At 49.4% G+C, this 19,348-nt stretch overlaps 1 protein-coding gene across 3 annotated transcripts in view; it reads left to right on the top strand.

Annotated features, from left to right (window-relative positions):
• The first annotated feature begins 17,880 nt into the window (after positions 1-17,880).
• Positions 17,881-19,348, top strand: part of MICU1 (mitochondrial calcium uptake 1) — a 79,961-nt gene continuing 78,493 nt past the window's right edge. For all 3 annotated transcript variants that reach the window (XM_009996393.1, XM_009996392.1, XM_009996391.1), the window contains exon 1: positions 17,881-18,035. In XM_009996393.1, coding sequence (XP_009994695.1) covers positions 17,881-18,035 — 155 coding nt within the window. The remainder of the gene's footprint in view (positions 18,036-19,348) is intronic.

The following is a 19,348-nucleotide window of genomic DNA, read 5'->3' as shown; positions in this document are numbered from 1 at the left end:
AGAGGAGGGGGGAGGAAGGGGAGAGGGGAGATGGGGGGGTGAGATGGGGAGAAAGGGGAGGGGTCTGGGCCACCAGCAGGGACCTGGCAGCATCTGGGCTCAGGCAGCAGTTTGTGCTGGGTTGGCTCTTGACAGGTCGTTTACTTGCATGATTGTTGTTTTTTTTTTCATTAAAAAAGTGTTTTTCCCTTCATCCTGGGGTTGGTTGCAACAGTGCCAGCTGCTCCTTTCTGATTCCTGGGAAGGAAGAGTCTGGAAGGGAAACCACCTGGAAGTGGCCCCAGAATTGCTGATCAGAAAATGGAGCTTGAGGAAAAAAATATGGAGGCACCGGCAGTTCCCAAACTGGGATGGCTGGGACTGAAATGGAGTCCCTGGGCACACAGCAGCTGGGGTCCTGCTAGGGGGATTTGGGGGGGGTTATTTTGGGGTTTGGGTCGGTTTTTGATGAAGTTAAGGAGCCCGAGTCCCCGCTGCGTGGAGGAATGGGGATGCACCTTCTCCTGGGTGCTGAGGAGAGGAGGGTGCTCAGGAGAGAGAGTTACTGGTGGTGAGGGAACCGTGGTGAGGCTGAGGGGTCACCAGCACCACCAGGAACATGTTGGGCTGAGAGACCCAGCTGGTTTTCACCACCCTTGGGTGCCACCTCAACATACAGAGGGAAGGAAGCACAGGCAGGTGACTGGGGAGATGGGTGTGACTTGGGCACCCCCAACACCACAGCAGGACCCTCCTCCCAACTCCCAGCTGCCTTCTCCAAGCCCTGCTCCACGTTCCCTCGGATGCTGAAGCCCTGTTGGCAGCTTTTCCCCAAGCAACGTTCTTCTGGAGCCACATCCCTGAGCAATCCTCCAGCTCAGTCCTCACTCCTGGCTGGGTTTTCCCTGCAGGGATGGGCTTTCCCTTCCTTCTCTTCCACACTGCCTTCTCAGCTTTGCCCTTCCAGGAGGATTTACCTCCATTATCCCCCAGGCTTAACACGTTTAAACACTTCAATCATGATTTGCTTTTCCTTGCAAGATCAAAGAGACCTGAGGCAGCAGCTCCTCTGAGCTTCACTGCTCAGGTTGGATTGAACCTTTGCTCTCAGCCCCTGCTCCTTGTATTTCCCTCTCCTTCCACACTGAAAAGAGACAGCAGGAGGAGGGGGAAAAAGAGGAAAGAAGGCTTTAAAATAAGGAACTTGTGCAGCCCAGCCCCTTGGGAGCACCAGCAGGTCTTGGTGGAAGAGTCACCACAGCCAGGGCATCCCCCTCTGGGACCACCAGCCCCTTCCCAGGACCATTTGCTACATCCCCACACGGGCTTAAAAGCCTTCAAATGGCAAACCTGGGGTTAATGCAGCCTGGAGGAGCTGGAAAAGGGAGATTAGAAAGGCAGGAAAGCTGGAGGAAGGAAGAGAATGGGGTAGGTCCCCAGGGAGGGCAGAGGAGCAGCCCCAGCCGGGCTTTGGGGCAGAACCACCTCTTCATGCTACAAAATATCCAACCTGGGGCTTTTTTTTTTATTTGGCTGGGTGAGCAGAGAGGTGTTTAGGATGAGCCCATGGTGTCCTCCCCATGGGGTTTCCTACAGCAGATCGGTGCTGGCAGCTCCAGGAGAGGACAGGGACCAAGGATGGACACATCCAGCAGGCCCTGGGCTGCCAGACCTGCCCCAGCCTCTCTCTCCTATTGCCTTTTCCTCCAGCCCTTTGGATTACACACGTAGATATTTATTTCTATTTCAAGAGGAGCTGGAAGTGCTCACCTCAAGTCATGCTTTTTAGGCAGAGTTTAAACGTTTCCAGGGAGTGTTTGGCAGAGGTGGGGCAAGACAGGCTGTGAGCAGGGCAGCAGGGAGGCCAATCGTTCATTAGCAAACCCATGCTGAGCACGTGGGCACTCATTACAGTGCAGAAAAATGGGAATTAAACCCGAGCCCCAAGATCAATACCCCCTGCAATGAAATGAGGTAGCAGGGAACAGCTTCTCTAGAGGGCAGGGGGCAGAAAGGGGGAGGATATTGCCACCAAAATGAAATTCCATCTTTTTAGGTAGTACCTGATATCTTGTTAGAAGCATTTTTCACTCTTTGAAAACCTAAATAAAATCATGTTGTTGATGAGGCTTTCTCCTGGTGCTTCTAATTACAGCAGACTGAATATTGGAAAGCTGCTCCTGAGAAGAATGGATGGGAAAAAGCACACCAGCATTTGCAATTAATATTCTTGCTGTGGGAGAAAGCTCAAGTGGAAAGCTCAAAAGCCTCAAACCCTCATCAACCACCCCAGCACTGATGGTGGAGGCAGGGATGCTGTCCTCCTGCAAATCAAATACTGATTTAAGAGCAAGCCAGTGTGCAATGAGCCATGGGCAAGCTCAACACTTTGGCTCAGACCTCTGCAAGCCCCAGAGTGCTCAAATTTAATAAACCAGCCAGGAACAAAAAAAAAACAAACAAACAACAACCAACCCATACAGTCTCCTAAGTCCTGGGGCTCATCGTTTCCCTCGTGCTATTTGAATGTGGGGGTTACCCTGTTTTATTCCTGCAGGCTCCTGGGGCTCTGGTGCTTGCAAAATCTCACATTCAGAGGTCAACATCTGTGCAAAATCCTGGGGGAGGGGGAGTGTGAGGGAATTTGGGAGGATACTGGGTCCAAGTGCATCGTGTCTCCTTCGATTCAGAAGCAAGGTTGGTGCTTGTGGACTCAGGGAGATAACCTGGGGGGCAGAGTCTCCCTGCTGACAAATGAACAGCACCAGGCCATTATCTCTTCAGCTGAGCACCACCAGGGCTGCTCCTGGAGAGATAAGAGATGACTGGGACATGCCCTTGGGCTGGGCAGGCCCGTGGTCCTTGTCCCACGCAGGATCTGGATCATAAACCCTGAATCAGCCAGACATGCCAGCATTTGCTTGCTGCAGCCTGTTCTCCCATCCCCTTTTGGGGACCAGCATCTCCTCTGGAGGTGACCAGACCTCCATGTCCTGCTGCACCCCAGTCCCACAGCAACCCCCTCTAAGGATCTGGCATCACCTTCAGCCTCGCTAAAAAGCTCTGCCCTGGAAATTCCTGCAGCATTTCCCATGCAGGAGGGCAGTGGCAGGACTCAGCAGCCTCCCGTGTTCCTGAAGAGCAATCACTGTCTATTTATGCCTCCGGAAAATGTATTTTTTAATGGGGGTTCATTAAAGCCTGAAGGGAGCCAACATAAGAGGCATCTGGAAGCAACTAAAATTAAAACACCTAAATTTAGCCTCCTCAGCAGTGAATCCTCCCTCTGATCTAGATGCCGTGGTGCACATGACCCAGGCGTGTCTTTCTCATCTTCCCTTCCCACTGCCATCCCATTCCTGGGCTGCCAGGCACAGCCCCAGCAGCTGGTGCATCTACCCACTACCCCGGAAAAAAAACAGCAACCCTGCCCTGGGTTTGCTAGGGTCCCTCCCCTGGTGCAAAAATCAGCCTCCAAGTTTACATTTTGGGACTGTCGTAACCACCTGGGGTGGGGATTCCCAGGCATCCCTCTGTCCTGGGGGAGCAACACAGCAACAATCCCCAAATCCCAGTCGTTGAGGACACCAGGCTATGTTTATTTTCGAGGTGTCTCATTGCCTTCTCAGCTCCCTTGCCAGCCAGAATTTTAAAAAAAAGCCCCTTTTGGGTGAGGTGCTCAGGGATGCCCTTTCCTGATAGTTAAATTGTATTAGTGCATGAGATTAATTGAAATCCCAGTGCTGCTGGGCTGGGATGGTGCCCTTGGTGCCACGTTCCTCTCCCATCAATCCTGCATGGGAAGGTTTTCTGTCATTTGCACCTCCGGGCAGCACCCCAGGGAAGAAGCAGAGATATTTTCAGCAACCTGAGCCTCCCAGGGCCTCCTGATGTTGCAATCACCCCTGGCTCCAACACAGCAACCCTTCAGCCCCTGCCCAGCTCTGCTGCCAGTGCCAGTTTGGGCACTGGATTCAGGGAAGGCAGGATGGGATGATGCTGCATCCAGAATCCAGGTGTCTTACTCACTGAAGCTTCCCTCATGGTGAAGAATTTCTTGCTTGCTGCAGCCTGTTCTCCCATCCCCTTTTGGGGACCAGCATCTCCTCTGGAGGTGACCAGACCTCCATGTCCTGCTGCACCCCAGTCCCACAGCAACCCCCTCTAAGGATCTGGCATCACCTTCAGCCTCGCTAAAAAGCTCTGCCCTGGAAATTCCTGCAGCATTTCCCATGCAGGAGGGCAGTGGCAGGACTCAGCAGCCTCCCGTGTTCCTGAAGAGCAATCACTGTCTATTTATGCCTCCGGAAAATGTATTTTTTAATGGGGGTTCATTAAAGCCTGAAGGGAGCCAACATAAGAGGCATCTGGAAGCAACTAAAATTAAAACACCTAAATTTAGCCTCCTCAGCAGTGAATCCTCCCTCTGATCTAGATGCCGTGGTGCACATGACCCAGGCGTGTCTTTCTCATCTTCCCTTCCCACTGCCATCCCATTCCTGGGCTGCCAGGCACAGCCCCAGCAGCTGGTGCATCTACCCACTACCCCGGAAAAAAAACAGCAACCCTGCCCTGGGTTTGCTAGGGTCCCTCCCCTGGTGCAAAAATCAGCCTCCAAGTTTACATTTTGGGACTGTCGTAACCACCTGGGGTGGGGATTCCCAGGCATCCCTCTGTCCTGGGGGAGCAACACAGCAACAATCCCCAAATCCCAGTCGTTGAGGACACCAGGCTATGTTTATTTTCGAGGTGTCTCATTGCCTTCTCAGCTCCCTTGCCAGCCAGAATTTTAAAAAAAAGCCCCTTTTGGGTGAGGTGCTCAGGGATGCCCTTTCCTGATAGTTAAATTGTATTAGTGCATGAGATTAATTGAAATCCCAGTGCTGCTGGGCTGGGATGGTGCCCTTGGTGCCACGTTCCTCTCCCATCAATCCTGCATGGGAAGGTTTTCTGTCATTTGCACCTCCGGGCAGCACCCCAGGGAAGAAGCAGAGATATTTTCAGCAACCTGAGCCTCCCAGGGCCTCCTGATGTTGCAATCACCCCTGGCTCCAACACAGCAACCCTTCAGCCCCTGCCCAGCTCTGCTGCCAGTGCCAGTTTGGGCACTGGATTCAGGGAAGGCAGGATGGGATGATGCTGCATCCAGAATCCAGGTGTCTTACTCACTGAAGCTTCCCTCATGGTGAAGAATTTCTTCCTGATGTCTAACCCAAATCTCCCCTCTCTTCGTTTAAAACCTTTACCCCTCATCCCATCCCTCCCTGCCCTTGTCCCAAGCCCCTCCCCAGCTTTCCTGGAGCCCCTTCAGGCACTGGAAGGTGCTCTCAGGTCTCCCTGGAGCCTTCTCTTCTCCAGACTGAACACCCCAACTCTCCCAGCCTGGCTCCAGAGCAGAGCTGCTCCCGCCCAAGGCTCATCTTTGCGACCTCCTCTGGACCCTTCCCAACACCTCCATCCCCCTCCTGTGCTGAGGGCTCCAGAGCTGCCCTCGCAAGAAACCTTTCTGCTCGTTCCAACCCTCCCTCTCCAGGCTGGAAACCCTGAGGAAGCCTGAGGTTCCTGACACCCCGACACCCTCTGGGGGGGCCCTACGCCCTCCCGGGGTGCCCATCCACCAGTCCCTGGGGAATCACGCCCCGCAGGGAAGACCCCCAGGACCCCCCTACACGTGGGACCCCCCCGCAGAGACACAGACTCCCCGCCAGCACAGGCCACGCCCCTCGCTCAAACCACGCCTCTCGAATAGCAAATGAGTTACCTCTGGGGTCTGGGTTAGTGCTGAGTTACCTCTGGGGTCTGGGTTAGTGCTGAGTTACCTCTGGGGTCTGGGTTAGTGCTGAGTTACCTCTGGGGTCTGGGTTAGTGCTGAGTTACCTCTGGGGTCTGGGTTAGTGCTGAGTTACCTCTGGGGTCTGGGTTAGTGCTGAGTTACCTCTGGGGTCTGGGTTAGTGCTGAGTTACCTCTGGGGTCTGGGTTAGTGCTGAGTTACCTCTGGGGTCTGGGTTAGTGCTGAGTTACCTCTGGGGTCTGGGTTAGTGCTGAGTTACCTCTGGGGTCTGGGTTAGTGCTGAGTTACCTCTGGGGTCTGGGTTAGTGCTGAGTTACCTCTGGGGTCTGGGTTAGTGCTGAGTTACCTCTGGGGTCTGGGTTAGTGCTGAGTTACCTCTGGGGTCTGGGTTAGTGCTGAGTTACCTCTGGGGTCTGGGTTAGTGCTGAGTTACCTCTGGGGTCTGGGTTAGTGCTGAGTTACCTCTGGGGTCTGGGTTAGTGCTGAGTTACCTCTGGGGTCTGGGTTAGTGCTGAGTTACCTCTGGGGTCTGGGTTAGTGCTGAGTTACCTCTGGGGTCTGGGTTAGTGCTGAGTTACCTCTGGGGTCTGGGTTAGTGCTGAGTTACCTCTGGGGTCTGGGTTAGTGCTGAGTTACCTCTGGGGTCTGGGTTAGTGCTGAGTTACCTCTGGGGTCTGGGTTAGTGCTGAGTTACCTCTGGGGTCTGGGTTAGTGCTGAGTTACCTCTGGGGTCTGGGTTAGTGCTGAGTTACCTCTGGGGTCTGGGTTAGTGCTGAGTTACCTCTGGGGTCTGGGTTAGTGCTGAGTTACCTCTGGGGTCTGGGTTAGTGCTGAGTTACCTCTGGGGTCTGGGTTAGTGCTGAGTTACCTCTGGGGTCTGGGTTAGTGCTGAGTTACCTCTGGGGTCTGGGTTAGTGCTGAGTTACCTCTGGGGTCTGGGTTAGTGCTGAGTTACCTCTGGGGTCTGGGTTAGTGCTGAGTTACCTCTGGGGTCTGGGTTAGTGCTGAGTTACCTCTGGGGTCTGGGTTAGTGCTGAGTTACCTCTGGGGTCTGGGTTAGTGCTGAGTTACCTCTGGGGTCTGGGTTAGTGCTGAGTTACCTCTGGGGTCTGGGTTAGTGCTGAGTTACCTCTGGGGTTGAGGAATTGGGGCCGAGTTGGCCCTGGGGGGTCTGAGCCATTTTTCTCCATAGCAGCTCATTCATCAGCTTGAACTTCCCTGGGTGGCCAAAATGTATCTGTGCAGTTTGTCTTTGGAGAAGCCTTTAGGGAGAATTTGGGTTCATAAACTGCTGAAGGTGTAGGAAGGGCTGATCATGAGGTGATTTCTGTGTGTGCCCTGTTTGGCCCCGCGTTTCATGAGTTGCTTGGGAAAGGTGGAAACTGGAGTCTGTTCAGTGGAGTTGCTTTGCCAGGGGTGGGCATGTCGGAGGGGGCAGGATTTTTTGAGGCTTTCTCTTTTAGAAACGTGAGCAGAAGTGAAGGCCTGCTTGGCTTTTCCAGCTCTTTAATCAGCTGCAGAGCCATTTTCCCCCTCCTGGCTCTGTGTGGCAGGTGGTCTGAGAGGTGAGGTCCCCGTGTGTGAGCTCTGGCACACAGAGCATGGGTGCCAGAAGGGAGGCAGGGAGCAGCACCTTGCTGGCAGCAAGAAGTTACAGCCTTCATGTTGTCTCTTTCTTGTTTTTTAAGAACACAGCCCTGCCAAATTGCTGAGAAATCACCCCCACCCTTCTTCATGCCTGCCTGACCAGCCACCTGGGAGCTAAGAAGCTTGTGCACCAGGTGAGGGTGGTCTTGCTGCCTGCTGGGGTGTGCAGCTCCCAGCGCTCTGCAGCCCTGCTCTGGGGCACTTTTAACTCTGCTCAACTGGTCACCTGGCTGGTGCTTACCCTTACATCAGCCCTGCCTGGAGTTCATCTTGTTTGGAAGTTTTCACCCAGGATTTTTCCTAAAGCTGTAGGAAAACAGGCTCCCTTTCATCTGTGTGCAAAGTTGGGTTGACTTTCCTGGTGGCAGGAGGAGCAAGGCAGGCATGGGAGCAAGCTGTGGGAGAAAGCTGCTGCATGGAGCTTCCCATCAACCCAACCTCACGTGTTCCACTTCCACAAAATACCTAAAAGCTACCCCCTGATCCAAACCAACCCAAAACCTCCACACAACTGGCTCTGTGAGGTCAAAAAGGGGAAGTATCTTCAAAAACAAAACCGAACAACAACCAAACCTAAATCAAGGTGCTTCATCTGTGTGTGTTTGGCCATCAGGAGCAGCAAAGCATTTCATGGCCAGCACAGGGGTGTGAGGCAAATATGTTGTAGTGGCATCACTGCTCTGGGACCCTGGAGGAGGCTGTGGGGGCCACCAGCTTCTTCAGCCAGTGCAGCTGCTCCAGAAGAGGGTCCTGTGCCTTATAATCATGCTCTTCAATGTTGTGGTTTTCAGGGGTCTGTTGCAAGGAGTAGAATGTGTGTATTCAGTAGGTTACCTTGAGCTTGTGTAGCCCTTCATCTTACTCCTGGAGATGTTCTTGTTCTCCAAGTGACCCACTTTCTGCAGAAGCTTTTGTGATCTTGGTTAGGCTTTCTGAACTGGAGAGGTTGACATGTCATGCTCTGGAGGAAAAAAAGTGGTGTGTCTTGCTTACACCATTGGTATCTGCCTACTGGGGTCTCTCTGGAGCATCCTCTGCCCTCAGAGTCATTGTGTAACTTCTGTGTTTGGGTTCCTGTTGTGCCTCTGCTTGGGCTGAGGAGTTGGTTCCTGGGGAGGCTCCTGTTACAGTTTTCAGAGGGGAGGTTGTACCTCTGTCCTCAAGCAGTTTAACAAGACCAACTGCAAGACTTGCAAGTCTTTTCAAGTCTCAGAAGGCCTTTGAAGCCCTTAAGCATGGCATTTTCCAGGTGATGTTTTAGGAAGTCATCATCTTTGTTTAGAACTAGCAGGTGGAAACAACTGCTTTTGCTTTTTTGACGACAAAATAAGTCCTTTATCAGTCCTTGTTTATGGTTTATGACAACCACACGTTGCCTGCTCTTCCTTCTGCTGCAGTAACATTCCTTGAAGTGGAACTGAGCTGGGATATCAAAATACTCCTTTTATTCTTCCCAAGTTTCCAGTGTCTTTGCTGGTGGGCAGTATTTTAACACAGTGTAGTCAAGTTGAGGAGGCTTGTGTGGCCCAGTTCAAAAAAAAACCCAAACAACAACAGCACCTCATTTGCTAGTTTTCCAGCTGGTGGGACATGGCAGAGCTGGGAGTGCAAAAATGTTTTGGTGTGGATGTGGCTTGGGGTTTGAGATCATTTGGTAGGAAGCAGCTCCCCAGAGTTGTTGAGCCTGGTAGTCAGGAGTGTGCGTCTTTGAGAAGAATATTTTTACTTGTTTTTCAAGAAGAACAGTTTTGAGAAGAGCAAGTGGCCTCTGGAGGGGGGGAGTGGCTGTGTATTTATTGAGGGTGATGTGGCTGACACTTTTAGTAAGAAAGGCAAGGACTCAGAGTAGGGTCTGAGCTGAAATGCACTTGTTCTGCCTGAGCACACACCATCTGGAGGTCGTTGGCCCCTTAGTGGAAGATTCAACGTACCATAAAACAGAAATAACAGACAACTTGACTGCTCAGATCATGCCTTGTTTTACTGGGGTTCTGTGGTGCTACTTGGGAAGCCCTTGGCTGGTAAATTCTGAGTTGTCTGCTGCCTTGTCTGGGAGTGCAGTGGCTGTTTTTTGCCCCCCAGAATAACCTGCCATGGAATATCCTTTCATGCCTTCACCTCTGAGAACAGCTTTGCATTGCAGGCCCAGCATGGCAGAACTGCTGTGTGCTGAGACCCTCTTGTCTGGGGTGGCCCCACTGTGGATGTGGGGCAGGAGAAGGTGAAGTGGATCCAAGTGCTGATCCTAGGAGCTGGGAAGTTTGAGCAGCAGGGGATGTGGGAGGGCCCAGCCAGGAGCAGGCCAAGCTACTTGTCATAGCTCATAATTGCAGTGAATGTGTGTCCTTACATGCTTGGCACTCACTGCCTTTGATTCATGACGTGCTTTCCTTTCTGTCCTTGCAGCCTGTCACAGCTTGTCACCCTTCCTCTGTGTGCCACAAAACAAATCAGTGGCTTCAAGGCATGGCTTTCTGGTTGGGCTTTTTAAATAGAAAACACATGGCATCTCTGGGGTGGAGGTTTTAAGTCTCCCAGGTCTCTGTAGCTCACGGTCTTGACCTTTCTTGGTTTTTTTCTGTTGCTGTTTAGAGTTGACTGTAGCTCTTTGAAATGAAACCCAAGGTCCTCATGTAGACAGCAAGAAAGATGATGAGCAGCACTGCTGGTGACCTATGCTTGAGACCTGTGTGGCTTCCTGGTGTGTGGCCTCTCCGAGCTGGTCCCTGACAGCACAGCAATGGGCTGCAGTGGCTGTTGTGTCACACACCAGCACTTCCACAGCTGTGTTTGCAGTAGTTTGATGCAGACTTTCCTTCTCTGGCATCTCTGCTTCAAGTGCTGGAAGGGTAGTTCTGTTTTGTTCACTAAAACCTGAGCTATCATCTAAAGACAAGAAGGTCTGCAGGAAGGGATGCCTTGTGCCAGGTGGTGTTCAAGAATTCAGGAGGTTCATCCCCACAGTAGATCACATAATTATTCTGGTTGGGAAAGACCTTGGAAGATCATGGAGTCCAACCATAACCTAACTCTGCCAACCATTCATCCTAACCCTGCCAAGTCCAGTGCCTGAACTATGTCCCTCAGCACCACATCTCCAGGGCTTTTCAACATCTCCAGGGATGGGGACTCAACCACCTCCCTGGGCAGCCTGGGCCAGTGTTTCATGACCCTTTCAGTGAAGGGCAGTTCAGCTGCTGTGGGTGCTCCAGGTGTGTACTTCCTGTGTATTGGAATTGCCTGGGAGTTTGCCTCTCCCCTCTCTTAATTTGAACCCAAACAGCACTGCTATGTGGAGGTGTTTTTTTTTTCACACCTCTTCTTACAGTCTGTAACTATGGGTTGCTATTTCCATTAATAATTCCCTTATTTATTTTTTTTTTTTCCCCTCTGTTGCCTGAAGTTTGGCTGGACTGCCAAGTCAAACTCCTCCATCTCTTGGTGGATGTTCTGCTTTTTGTTTTGTGGCTGCAGGGAGGAAGGGGGTGGCTGGTCATGGTCAGGCAGGACTCATCTGATCCTCTGCTTGCTGGACCATTGCCTCCAGATCTGGCCACCTAGGAGGGAGCCAAGTGGTTGTTGCAGCCTTGTTGTGCTGAAAGGGAGCTCCTCAGGTCATGTTCTAAAAGCACAAGGCACTAGCCAGGCTTATCCATCTTCTACCTCATCTAATAATGTCTTGCTGGAAAAGAAAATACAGCTCAGACTTCCTGGTGGATGAAATGCAGTTTCTGTCACTTCTTTGTTAGTTTCAGTAATATTTTTGGTCAAAATTTCTTTGGAGAGGCATTTTTTGAAGAACCAAGTGGCCCTGGCTGGGGTAGGTGATGTTGTTTTTTTTTTAAAAGACCACATGGCAAAGGGAGGAGTTACTGTTTAGTGATATTAAATTCAAGTTCTTGGGGAGTTCACTCATCTTTTTCCTCATTGTCAGAGGGGAGAAGAGGTAGAGCCAAGTCCTGAGATGATCTGTCTGTCTACCTTCCTGAGTCAGTGTTTTTTTCTGGAGCTGTATCTGCAGACACCTCAAGCCTGTTGAATTCTCACCCTCCCAGCCTAGTGAGGCATTTGCTTTCTCCTCAGACTAATCTTCCAGCATTATTTTCTTGTCCAACACATGTTTATCCCTCAAGAATGAATACCAGTTTTCTTGGAGCCACATGAGCCATAAACCCCTCTTAAATCTCCTTTAACTGCTCCACACAAGCCATAAACCCCTCTTGAATCTCCTTTAACTGCTCTGGTATTTTTTGTTTGTTAATGTGAGCTACACACATGTAGGTGGCCCTTGGCTGGAGAAAGGGGGGTCTTTCCATTGGGTGCAAGAGTTAGGAATTATCAGGAAAATCACATCCTATCATCACAGATTGTGCAAGGCAAGTTAAATCCCTCAGGTCACTCAGCACCTGTGTTCCTGCTGGCTGTGATTTCCTACAGAAGAGGCAGAAGTTGGGTGTTTTCTGCTCCTCTGACAAACCTTTCCTCCTCAAATTGGTGTCAGTTTTTTCCCAAGGAATATGCCTGTGCTCTGTGTGTGGCTGGTTTGCAAAGACAGCCTGATTATTTGGGAATAGTGACTGGGAAAAGAGAACTTCATGTTGGATCATTTAAGGCAGAAGTAGCTCATGAAATAGGGTCATTATCTTCAAGAGTTGAGATAATTTTTTGTTCGGCTTCTGTTTCTACAGCTTTACCTCTGGCTTCCCTGGAGATGCTACTGCGGAGTTGGTCAGTGCTGAGGTTTCCTGGGATGTTTCCTAGGCAGAAAAGCCCAAGGAATAGGCTGCATTTTGAGGGGAGGAAGGGAAAAGATGATTTCCAACAGGAGAAAGGAACAGATCTCATTCATTTCTGTGGAAGATGATGGAGCAACTGATAGGAACAGAGAAACCTGCATTTTTCTTAATTTAACTACTGCTAATAATAAGGATGGATCCATTAAATGGAGAACAACATCCACATGTAAAAGTGTTAGCTTAACATACTGGATTCCAGTTAGCCAGGGTTTTGCTGTTCTACTTTCACTTTGTCTCTGAGGCTGCTTAATGATCAATTTGGCAGATGAAAGCAGCTGGTGGGAGGAGGAGGGCACCACTAATGGAGCCTTAATGGGCATCCTTCTGCTCCATCCTTAACCTAGAGAAGCTGTATTTTAATGGTGAGGTGATTGCAGGCCACCAGAAGGTGTTGGGAAGCGTATGTGTTGAGGGCTGAGAATTTTGGGAAGAGTTGAACCCTTATTGCGGTGACAGTTATAAAGACATTGCCTGGTTATAGATGAGGTTTCTGCTCAAGACCTGGCAGAGTGTTAGTGACTGATGCCTGGTAGACTCTCCCTCAAGTTGAATTGTGCTCCAAAACAAATGTGGCTCCCTTCTCCAGCAAAACTAATGTCCTCCAACAGTGCCCCAATCTCAGACCTAAGAAGAAATTACTTTTGCTGCTAGATTTCCATGTAATTCCTAAAACTGATGGATGTGTCTTGGTAAGCTCCTAACTTGGGTAATGGGAGTAATCCTTTATCTGAAAATAGCACTAGGAAGGGTGTAAATTTGGAGTTACAGGATGGGGAGAGAGCAGGAGCATTTTTGCCTCTCTCGGGAATGGGGGAGGGAGTGGATCCAGAGGCCTCAGTAGCTGGAATCCACCTCTGGGCAGTCTTGGTCAGAATTATCCTTGTACAGATCTCTCTGGCTGGTACCAGTGTGTAAATGGGAAGCAGGGAGAACTGAGGGGAGGAGAAGTCACAATTAATAGCTTAATTTAGGTGCAGGGAGCTTTTCACCCCTGGTTCATGTATCTCAGGTTATTTTAAGTATTTTAAGTGTTGATGGTGGAACTTCTCTCCTGATGGCTTTTCCCTTTCTCCTGTGTCTTGACTTTTCCTTCCAGTTGCATTTTATGTTTTCCTTTTATTCCCCATTACAAGTTTTCCTTTCCCTCTTCCCAATAATCCACTTGTGAAGATGGAGACAGGTGAGCTGGGAGCTGAGACCCCTGCTCTTGGTCTGCTGGCTCTCTTGGGGCACCCCAGGCCTTCTGGAGCTGATGTCTCTGGCTTTGGAGAGCAGGGGCTGAGATGGAAGTAGGTGAGCAGCTTCTGGGTCAGGATGTCTTGGTGTGCAGCATCAAACTTTGTTTTTTGATAAGCATGTGGCTCCAGAAATGTCCATCTCTGCCAGTCCCTGCAGGGGCCTTTCTGCCTAAATGCAAATCTTTTGAGAAGATCTTACTGCATGATAAGATTTTTAATTTACATTTCCAACTCACATTCTACATTGATGTGCAAACTTGCCACATCCTAGTAAGATGGTTCAAATAAAAAGTGCTTGTGAACCCTTCTCTGATGAAAAATTAATCACCCCATCAGCTTATTCAGTTACTCTTCTCCCTCTTGCATGCTTATGCCACCAGTGCCAGCTTCAACACAAAAAGCTGATTTCAATGTGTTTCATCATAAAAACTGAGGCTCTTCTGGATTGCCAAAAAGGACTACAAAGAGTTCAGCCCTGGGGGGTGTCCAGGTGCCAAAAAAGGTCCTTTCCCCCCCAGGCTTAGTGTTACTGGTCTTGAAACCATCAGCTAATTAGAGTGCTGGAAGAAAGGGAGCCAAGACACTTTGTTCTTCTTAGTGTCTGAAAAAGGATGTAAGAGAGTTGGGATGGGTTTGTGGGTTTTCTGGCCATCAAATGCACCCACAGGTTGATGCTGAGTTACAAATCCAGGAGGTTTTGTGCTGTTCCATCTTGCCAGCTGGAGGTACCCATGGAGCAGGGCCCTGGGGGCTTCCCTGGTGGCCATGAGAGCTGGGGCAGGGAACTGTGGTGCCAGAGTGGGTAGAGAGAGCCAAGGTGGGCTGTCAGATCTCTTTTCTGGGGGTTTGGGGCAAGGTGGATTTCTTTTTTTTGTTGGGTTTTTTGAATGTTTGGGGCTCCTGAGGTTTAGGTTTTGGTGGAGCAGCTGATATTTAATGGTGATGGAGCAGGTGGTCGAGAAAAGTTGACTTTTTAAAATCTTGGAGTCTGTTGGTTGATTCTTCTGCTTTTAAAAAATCATACCCATGTCTTGTGCCATAAATAAATGCAGAGTTGTCTTTTCTGGAATTTATTTTGTCCACAGGTATTAATCCAACCTCTGGAAGGACCTGGAGAGCTGTTCTGAGCAAGAATTTAAGGCTTAACAACAACGTGATCCACAGATTCCTTGTAGCAGTAAAGATAGAACATGGTGACAACTTTTATGTTTGATCCTTATCTTCCGTATTTTGGAGTTCAGGTTTTTTTTATCCTCTGAGCTACTTTATCCTGTAAAAAAAAAGAGTAATTTATTCCATCTTATAATGCCAGAATTGAGGTTGTTTCTTATTGTAAGTTGTAATCACTTCACTTCCTGGGAGTTGTAGATATTGTGTGTCAGTTTTATTCCTTATCCTACTACAGACTCTAGGGTTAAGTTTTTCATTGCCCCAGTTAGGGCAAGATGCTTCTCTTTCATCTCTTGAAAAGTGAGTACTAGTCTTCTTGAGTGAGCTTGACTTCAGTGCCTGGAGCTTCCAACAAAATATACCAAATATCACAGAGCTCTGTATTATTGTAGCAAATTTTGAGAGGCTGTAAAATTGCAGATGGAAAATTGAGCTTCCTATGGGCTGAGTGTGGGGTTTTTTTTGATCCAAGATAAGGATATTTGTTGTTCTAAGGTTATTCTGGGAGCTGCCTGCTTTCAGCCCTCAGGGAATTGCTACCAAGTGAGCAGTGCCTGGGTGAAGTCCCAGCACCGTCAGGGATGGAGACGACTTGGACAAAGCAGGGAATTCCATGTTTCTTAGGGCTCAGGGGGAGCAAACACTTCTGCAGGACTAAGCCAACAATCTGCAAGCTAGAGAAAAAAAATCTCCAAGCTCAAAAATGAGCACAGTGAGGCTTGATTTTTTTTTTTTTTTCATGTTGACTGATGAAATGAGACTGGTGATGCTTCCTGTACTGATGACATCTTATGCAGATGAAGGTGTAATTAGGACGGGGAACCCCAGTAGGGGCAACATGAGCTTCTTGGAGAGAACAGCACTTGCAGATGTTTTCTCTGCATATGTGTAACAAGTTCATCCCTGGAGATGAAGTGGGAACATCAGATCTGTGTAGGGTGGAAAACATTTTAAATCTGAAAGAGGAGCTCTTTTCCATAACAACATCTCCTGTTGTTCGGGGTTGAAGGAGACTGGAGAACAAGTGCTGTCGACTGGTTGTGTTCTGTGACAACTTGAGTTTGAAGCCTGTTTATTTGTGAAGGAATGACCAAAATGGTCATGCCAAGTGCACGTTTGGTTTTTAAGGTGTGGACAGATTAATCTGAAATGCGTGAGATTCAGATGCAGGAGCTGTGAGCAGCAGAGTTGGTGGGATTTGCCCACAAATGGGGGTGGTGAGGGACAAGCCACCCTGTGGCTTTGCCCTACCCAGCAGAAGCAGTGCAGCCACCTCTGTCCCAGCCTGCTGTCACCCCTTGGTGCTCCATCCTGTCTTGCTTGCCCCAGAAGTGTGCAAAAGCCTTAGATCTGATAGGAGAAATCACTAGTAAGGGATTTGCTGATGTTTCTTTCATTATCTGTGCTTTTCTTTTCCCTCACCACATGTTTCTTGGTTGGGCTGTGAAGTTTTCAGATCCATCTCCACCACCTCTTGCCTTAAAAGATACTGAAATCTGGTGCTCAAAAGTACCTGCTGAGGGTTTAGTGTGCCTCTCCCTCTTCCTCTCTTCCCCCTCCCTCAGTTGAGCTCACTAGTTCCCATGATGAAATCCTGAGCTGCCTCTTGCTTCAGTTGACTCTTGATGGCTGGAATGGGATGACACACCACGCACATAAGATGTTTGCACAGGAAGGTCACAAGGTTCTGATTGTTGGGAGTTCATGGTTTAGCAGAACTGCACGGTGCTGTCTTGTGTTGTCAAAGCAAATAGAAACCAGGAGATGTGGCTTTTGTGTTCTGTGGTTATTTGCTGGCTGGGGATATTGCAATAGAACAGCAAGGATGGGGAACAAAAGGAAGAAAACAGCCCTGGGCCACTGCTGCTCTGCACTTCCCATGTTTTTGCTGGCCTTGGGATTTCTTTTACCATTCTGTCCCCAGTTTGTTTTTTTTAAGCCTGACCCTATAATCAGAAAACTGTATTTGCATCAGTTAGAAATAAAAACTTCATATCACTAAGAGATGCAGCACTTGATCTTCTCAAAGGCAGCAATTTACCCTTCACCTTCAATCTTGAGAGAGACCCAGAATTGCTTTGCCTCCTGTGGCTGGTGTGGGTGATGAGGTGACAGTTTTGTGGTTCAGATTTCTCCCTCGTAATAATGTTGAAATTTGTAGCTCTGGTTTCCCATTTATCTCTGTACCAGGATCTGGATTGTATTTCATGAGTTCTGACACTTTGAAACCTGCTTTATACTTAAAGCTGGATATAAATGTGTTTGCTCCAGGTTAGCTCAAAAAGTGATTTAAGAAGAGGAAGGTTTTTCTTAAGGAAATTGAAAACGACTGTGTTGGGTTTTTGTTTGGTTGGTTTGCTTGTTGTTTGGTTTAATTTGCCTTTTAAATCTCACCTGTGTCTTTCCCTCTGGCCAAGTGGCTCTTCATTGCTGCTTGTGAGATCTACCTGCATCTTCCACACCTTGGCATTGGAGAGGGAGAGGGCAAATAGTGCCTCTTGAAGTCTTTCCTCTTCAGAGGGTGCTGGGGAAGGGCTGAAGAGGAATTGGGAAGAGCAGCTGAGTAAGTAGATGGGATGTGACAGGAAGGTGTGTCAGGAGCTTTAGGCCAATCCACAGCACTGGGAATTTGCTCTTTATTAATTAGACAAGTTACACACCTATTTCAGAAGAGCTAATAAACATCCAGGGCAGTTCCCTGCTGTAATGTTGCCTATTCTTGAAGATATGTGAGCAGCTCTCTGCTTGAGGGTCAGCATGAGAGTCACAGAAGAGTCATGGTGGGAAAGGACCTTTGAGACCACCATGTCCAACAATAAAAAAAACCAAACCAATGCAAACCACACAACCTCCAGTCTTGGCCACTAGAGCACATTCCTTGAATGCTTTCAGGGATGGTGGCTCAACCACCTCCCCGGGCAGGCTGTTCCAGGGCCTCACCACTCTTCCAGTACAGAAATTCTTCCCAATATCCAATCTGTACCTCCCCTGCCACAACTTCAGGCCATTCCCTCTGGTCCAGTTCTTCTTTACCTGGGAGAAGAGCCCAACTCCCACCTCCCTACAACCTCCTCCTGAGTAGTCACAGAGAGCGATGAGCTCCCCTCAGCCTCCTCCAAACTCAACATCCCCACTTCCCTCAGCTGCTCCTCATTATGACTTGTTCTCTAGACCCTTCACCAACTTGGTAGGTGCCTTCTGGGCAGGCAGCAGGGAGGGGTTTGCTGCTTCACTAACACCTTCTTCTCCCCTGGCAGGATGTTCCGCCCGCGGGTGCTGGCCGCGCTCTCTGCGCTCTCACGGCGTTTCCAGGGGACAGCTCAGCACCCCAGGGCCCGGCCCAGGCTGGTGATGGTGGCAGCTTTCATAGGGACAACTGCAGCCACAGCAAGTGCCAGACTCCTTTGGCAGAGGTAATCTGTTCTTTCTCCTCGCTGTTTCTTGCCCCAGGCCTCTAGTCCTGGGGTGGGTTCCTGCAGAAGGGTTGAAGACTCTGAGTGTTTGTGCGTGTCCTGCTTCTGCTGCCTGCAAGGAGTGGCTTTTTGTGGCTCCCTGTGGAGCTGCTCTGAGTGGTCAGAGCTGTGAAGAAGCTCAAGGCTAGAGAGTTGTCCTTTGTAGCCATCAGCACACAGGCTGTTGGCCCATGGGTGCACCTGGTGATGCCCCGTGTGATGCTCTGCCAAGACAAATGGGTTGAGCCCACCAAGCTGGGTGAAAACGTTGTGCCTTCAGGTTCAGGGAAGGCTGCTGGGAACAGCATGCTCAGCCAGGGGTTGCTGCTCTGGCTGGCTGTGTTCTGCTGGCTGCTTCCTATAGAAAACATAATGGGAGCAGAAGGGGACAGCCCATCTTCCAGTGGGGATGTATCTGCATGCAGGACTTGGAAGTTTTAAATAGGCTTTCAAATGGGCTTTTGAAAGTTGTGTTTAAATGAGGGGTGAGAAACTTTGTTGTTGACAATGTGTATGTAGGGTGATCAGTAGAAGCAACCTAGGTGAATACAGAAGGTTTGTGATGACATCCTTGGTTCATTAGGTAATTACATCCTGAGGAAGTAGCAGTAAGTATAATGAGCTAGTTATAGAAGGTAAATATGTAATCCAAGCAGCCACAGCACAGGGATCAAATGAGCCAAGTGTCACTTGGTGTAATTTACAGACTAGAGAGAGAAATGTCTGAGGGCATCTGACTATTTACCCTTAGTAGGAAGGGATTTTGATTGATTAAACCTTGCTGTGGCATTGGGATGGGAAGCAGGTGAGGGAGGTCCTTGGCATAATCAGTTGTGTTGGTGCAGTTGGTCTGTCTCAGGGATGACCTGTGGAGGTTGTTCACCTCTGGTTAGTGAAGCCACCCTGCTGCTGTTGTGATGCCACATTCTCCTGTGCTGCACAGTTAGTCTCTGAGAGGCCCAGCAGGTCCTGAGTGTGTCTCTCTTAGAGTTACTGTCCCTTTCTAACAAGGAATGTGTGCCTGCTGGTGTTCTGCTGCATCTTGGATGGTCTGCTGGTGAAGCTGAGACCTTCAGCAAGGAACAAAGTCAGGGATGCTCTCCTGCCAGTCAAGTTTTGTTGTAAGATGAGGGATGAATCCCTCTTCTTGTTTGCTTATGATTATTTTTCCTTACAGTTAAGGCATTAAAAATGTAATAGGCTGGATCAGGTAGTTGATAATCTTATGCTGCTTGGGTTAGGTGAGCAGAAGGTGATGCAGTGTCAGAGGAAGA

The sequence above is a fragment of the Chaetura pelagica genome, unplaced genomic scaffold (genome assembly GCF_000747805.2).
Source record: "Chaetura pelagica isolate M959 unplaced genomic scaffold, ChaPel_1.0 scaffold464, whole genome shotgun sequence".
Classification (NCBI taxonomy): domain Eukaryota; kingdom Metazoa; phylum Chordata; class Aves; order Apodiformes; family Apodidae; genus Chaetura; species Chaetura pelagica.
This window is presented reverse-complemented; position numbering and strand designations above follow the sequence as displayed.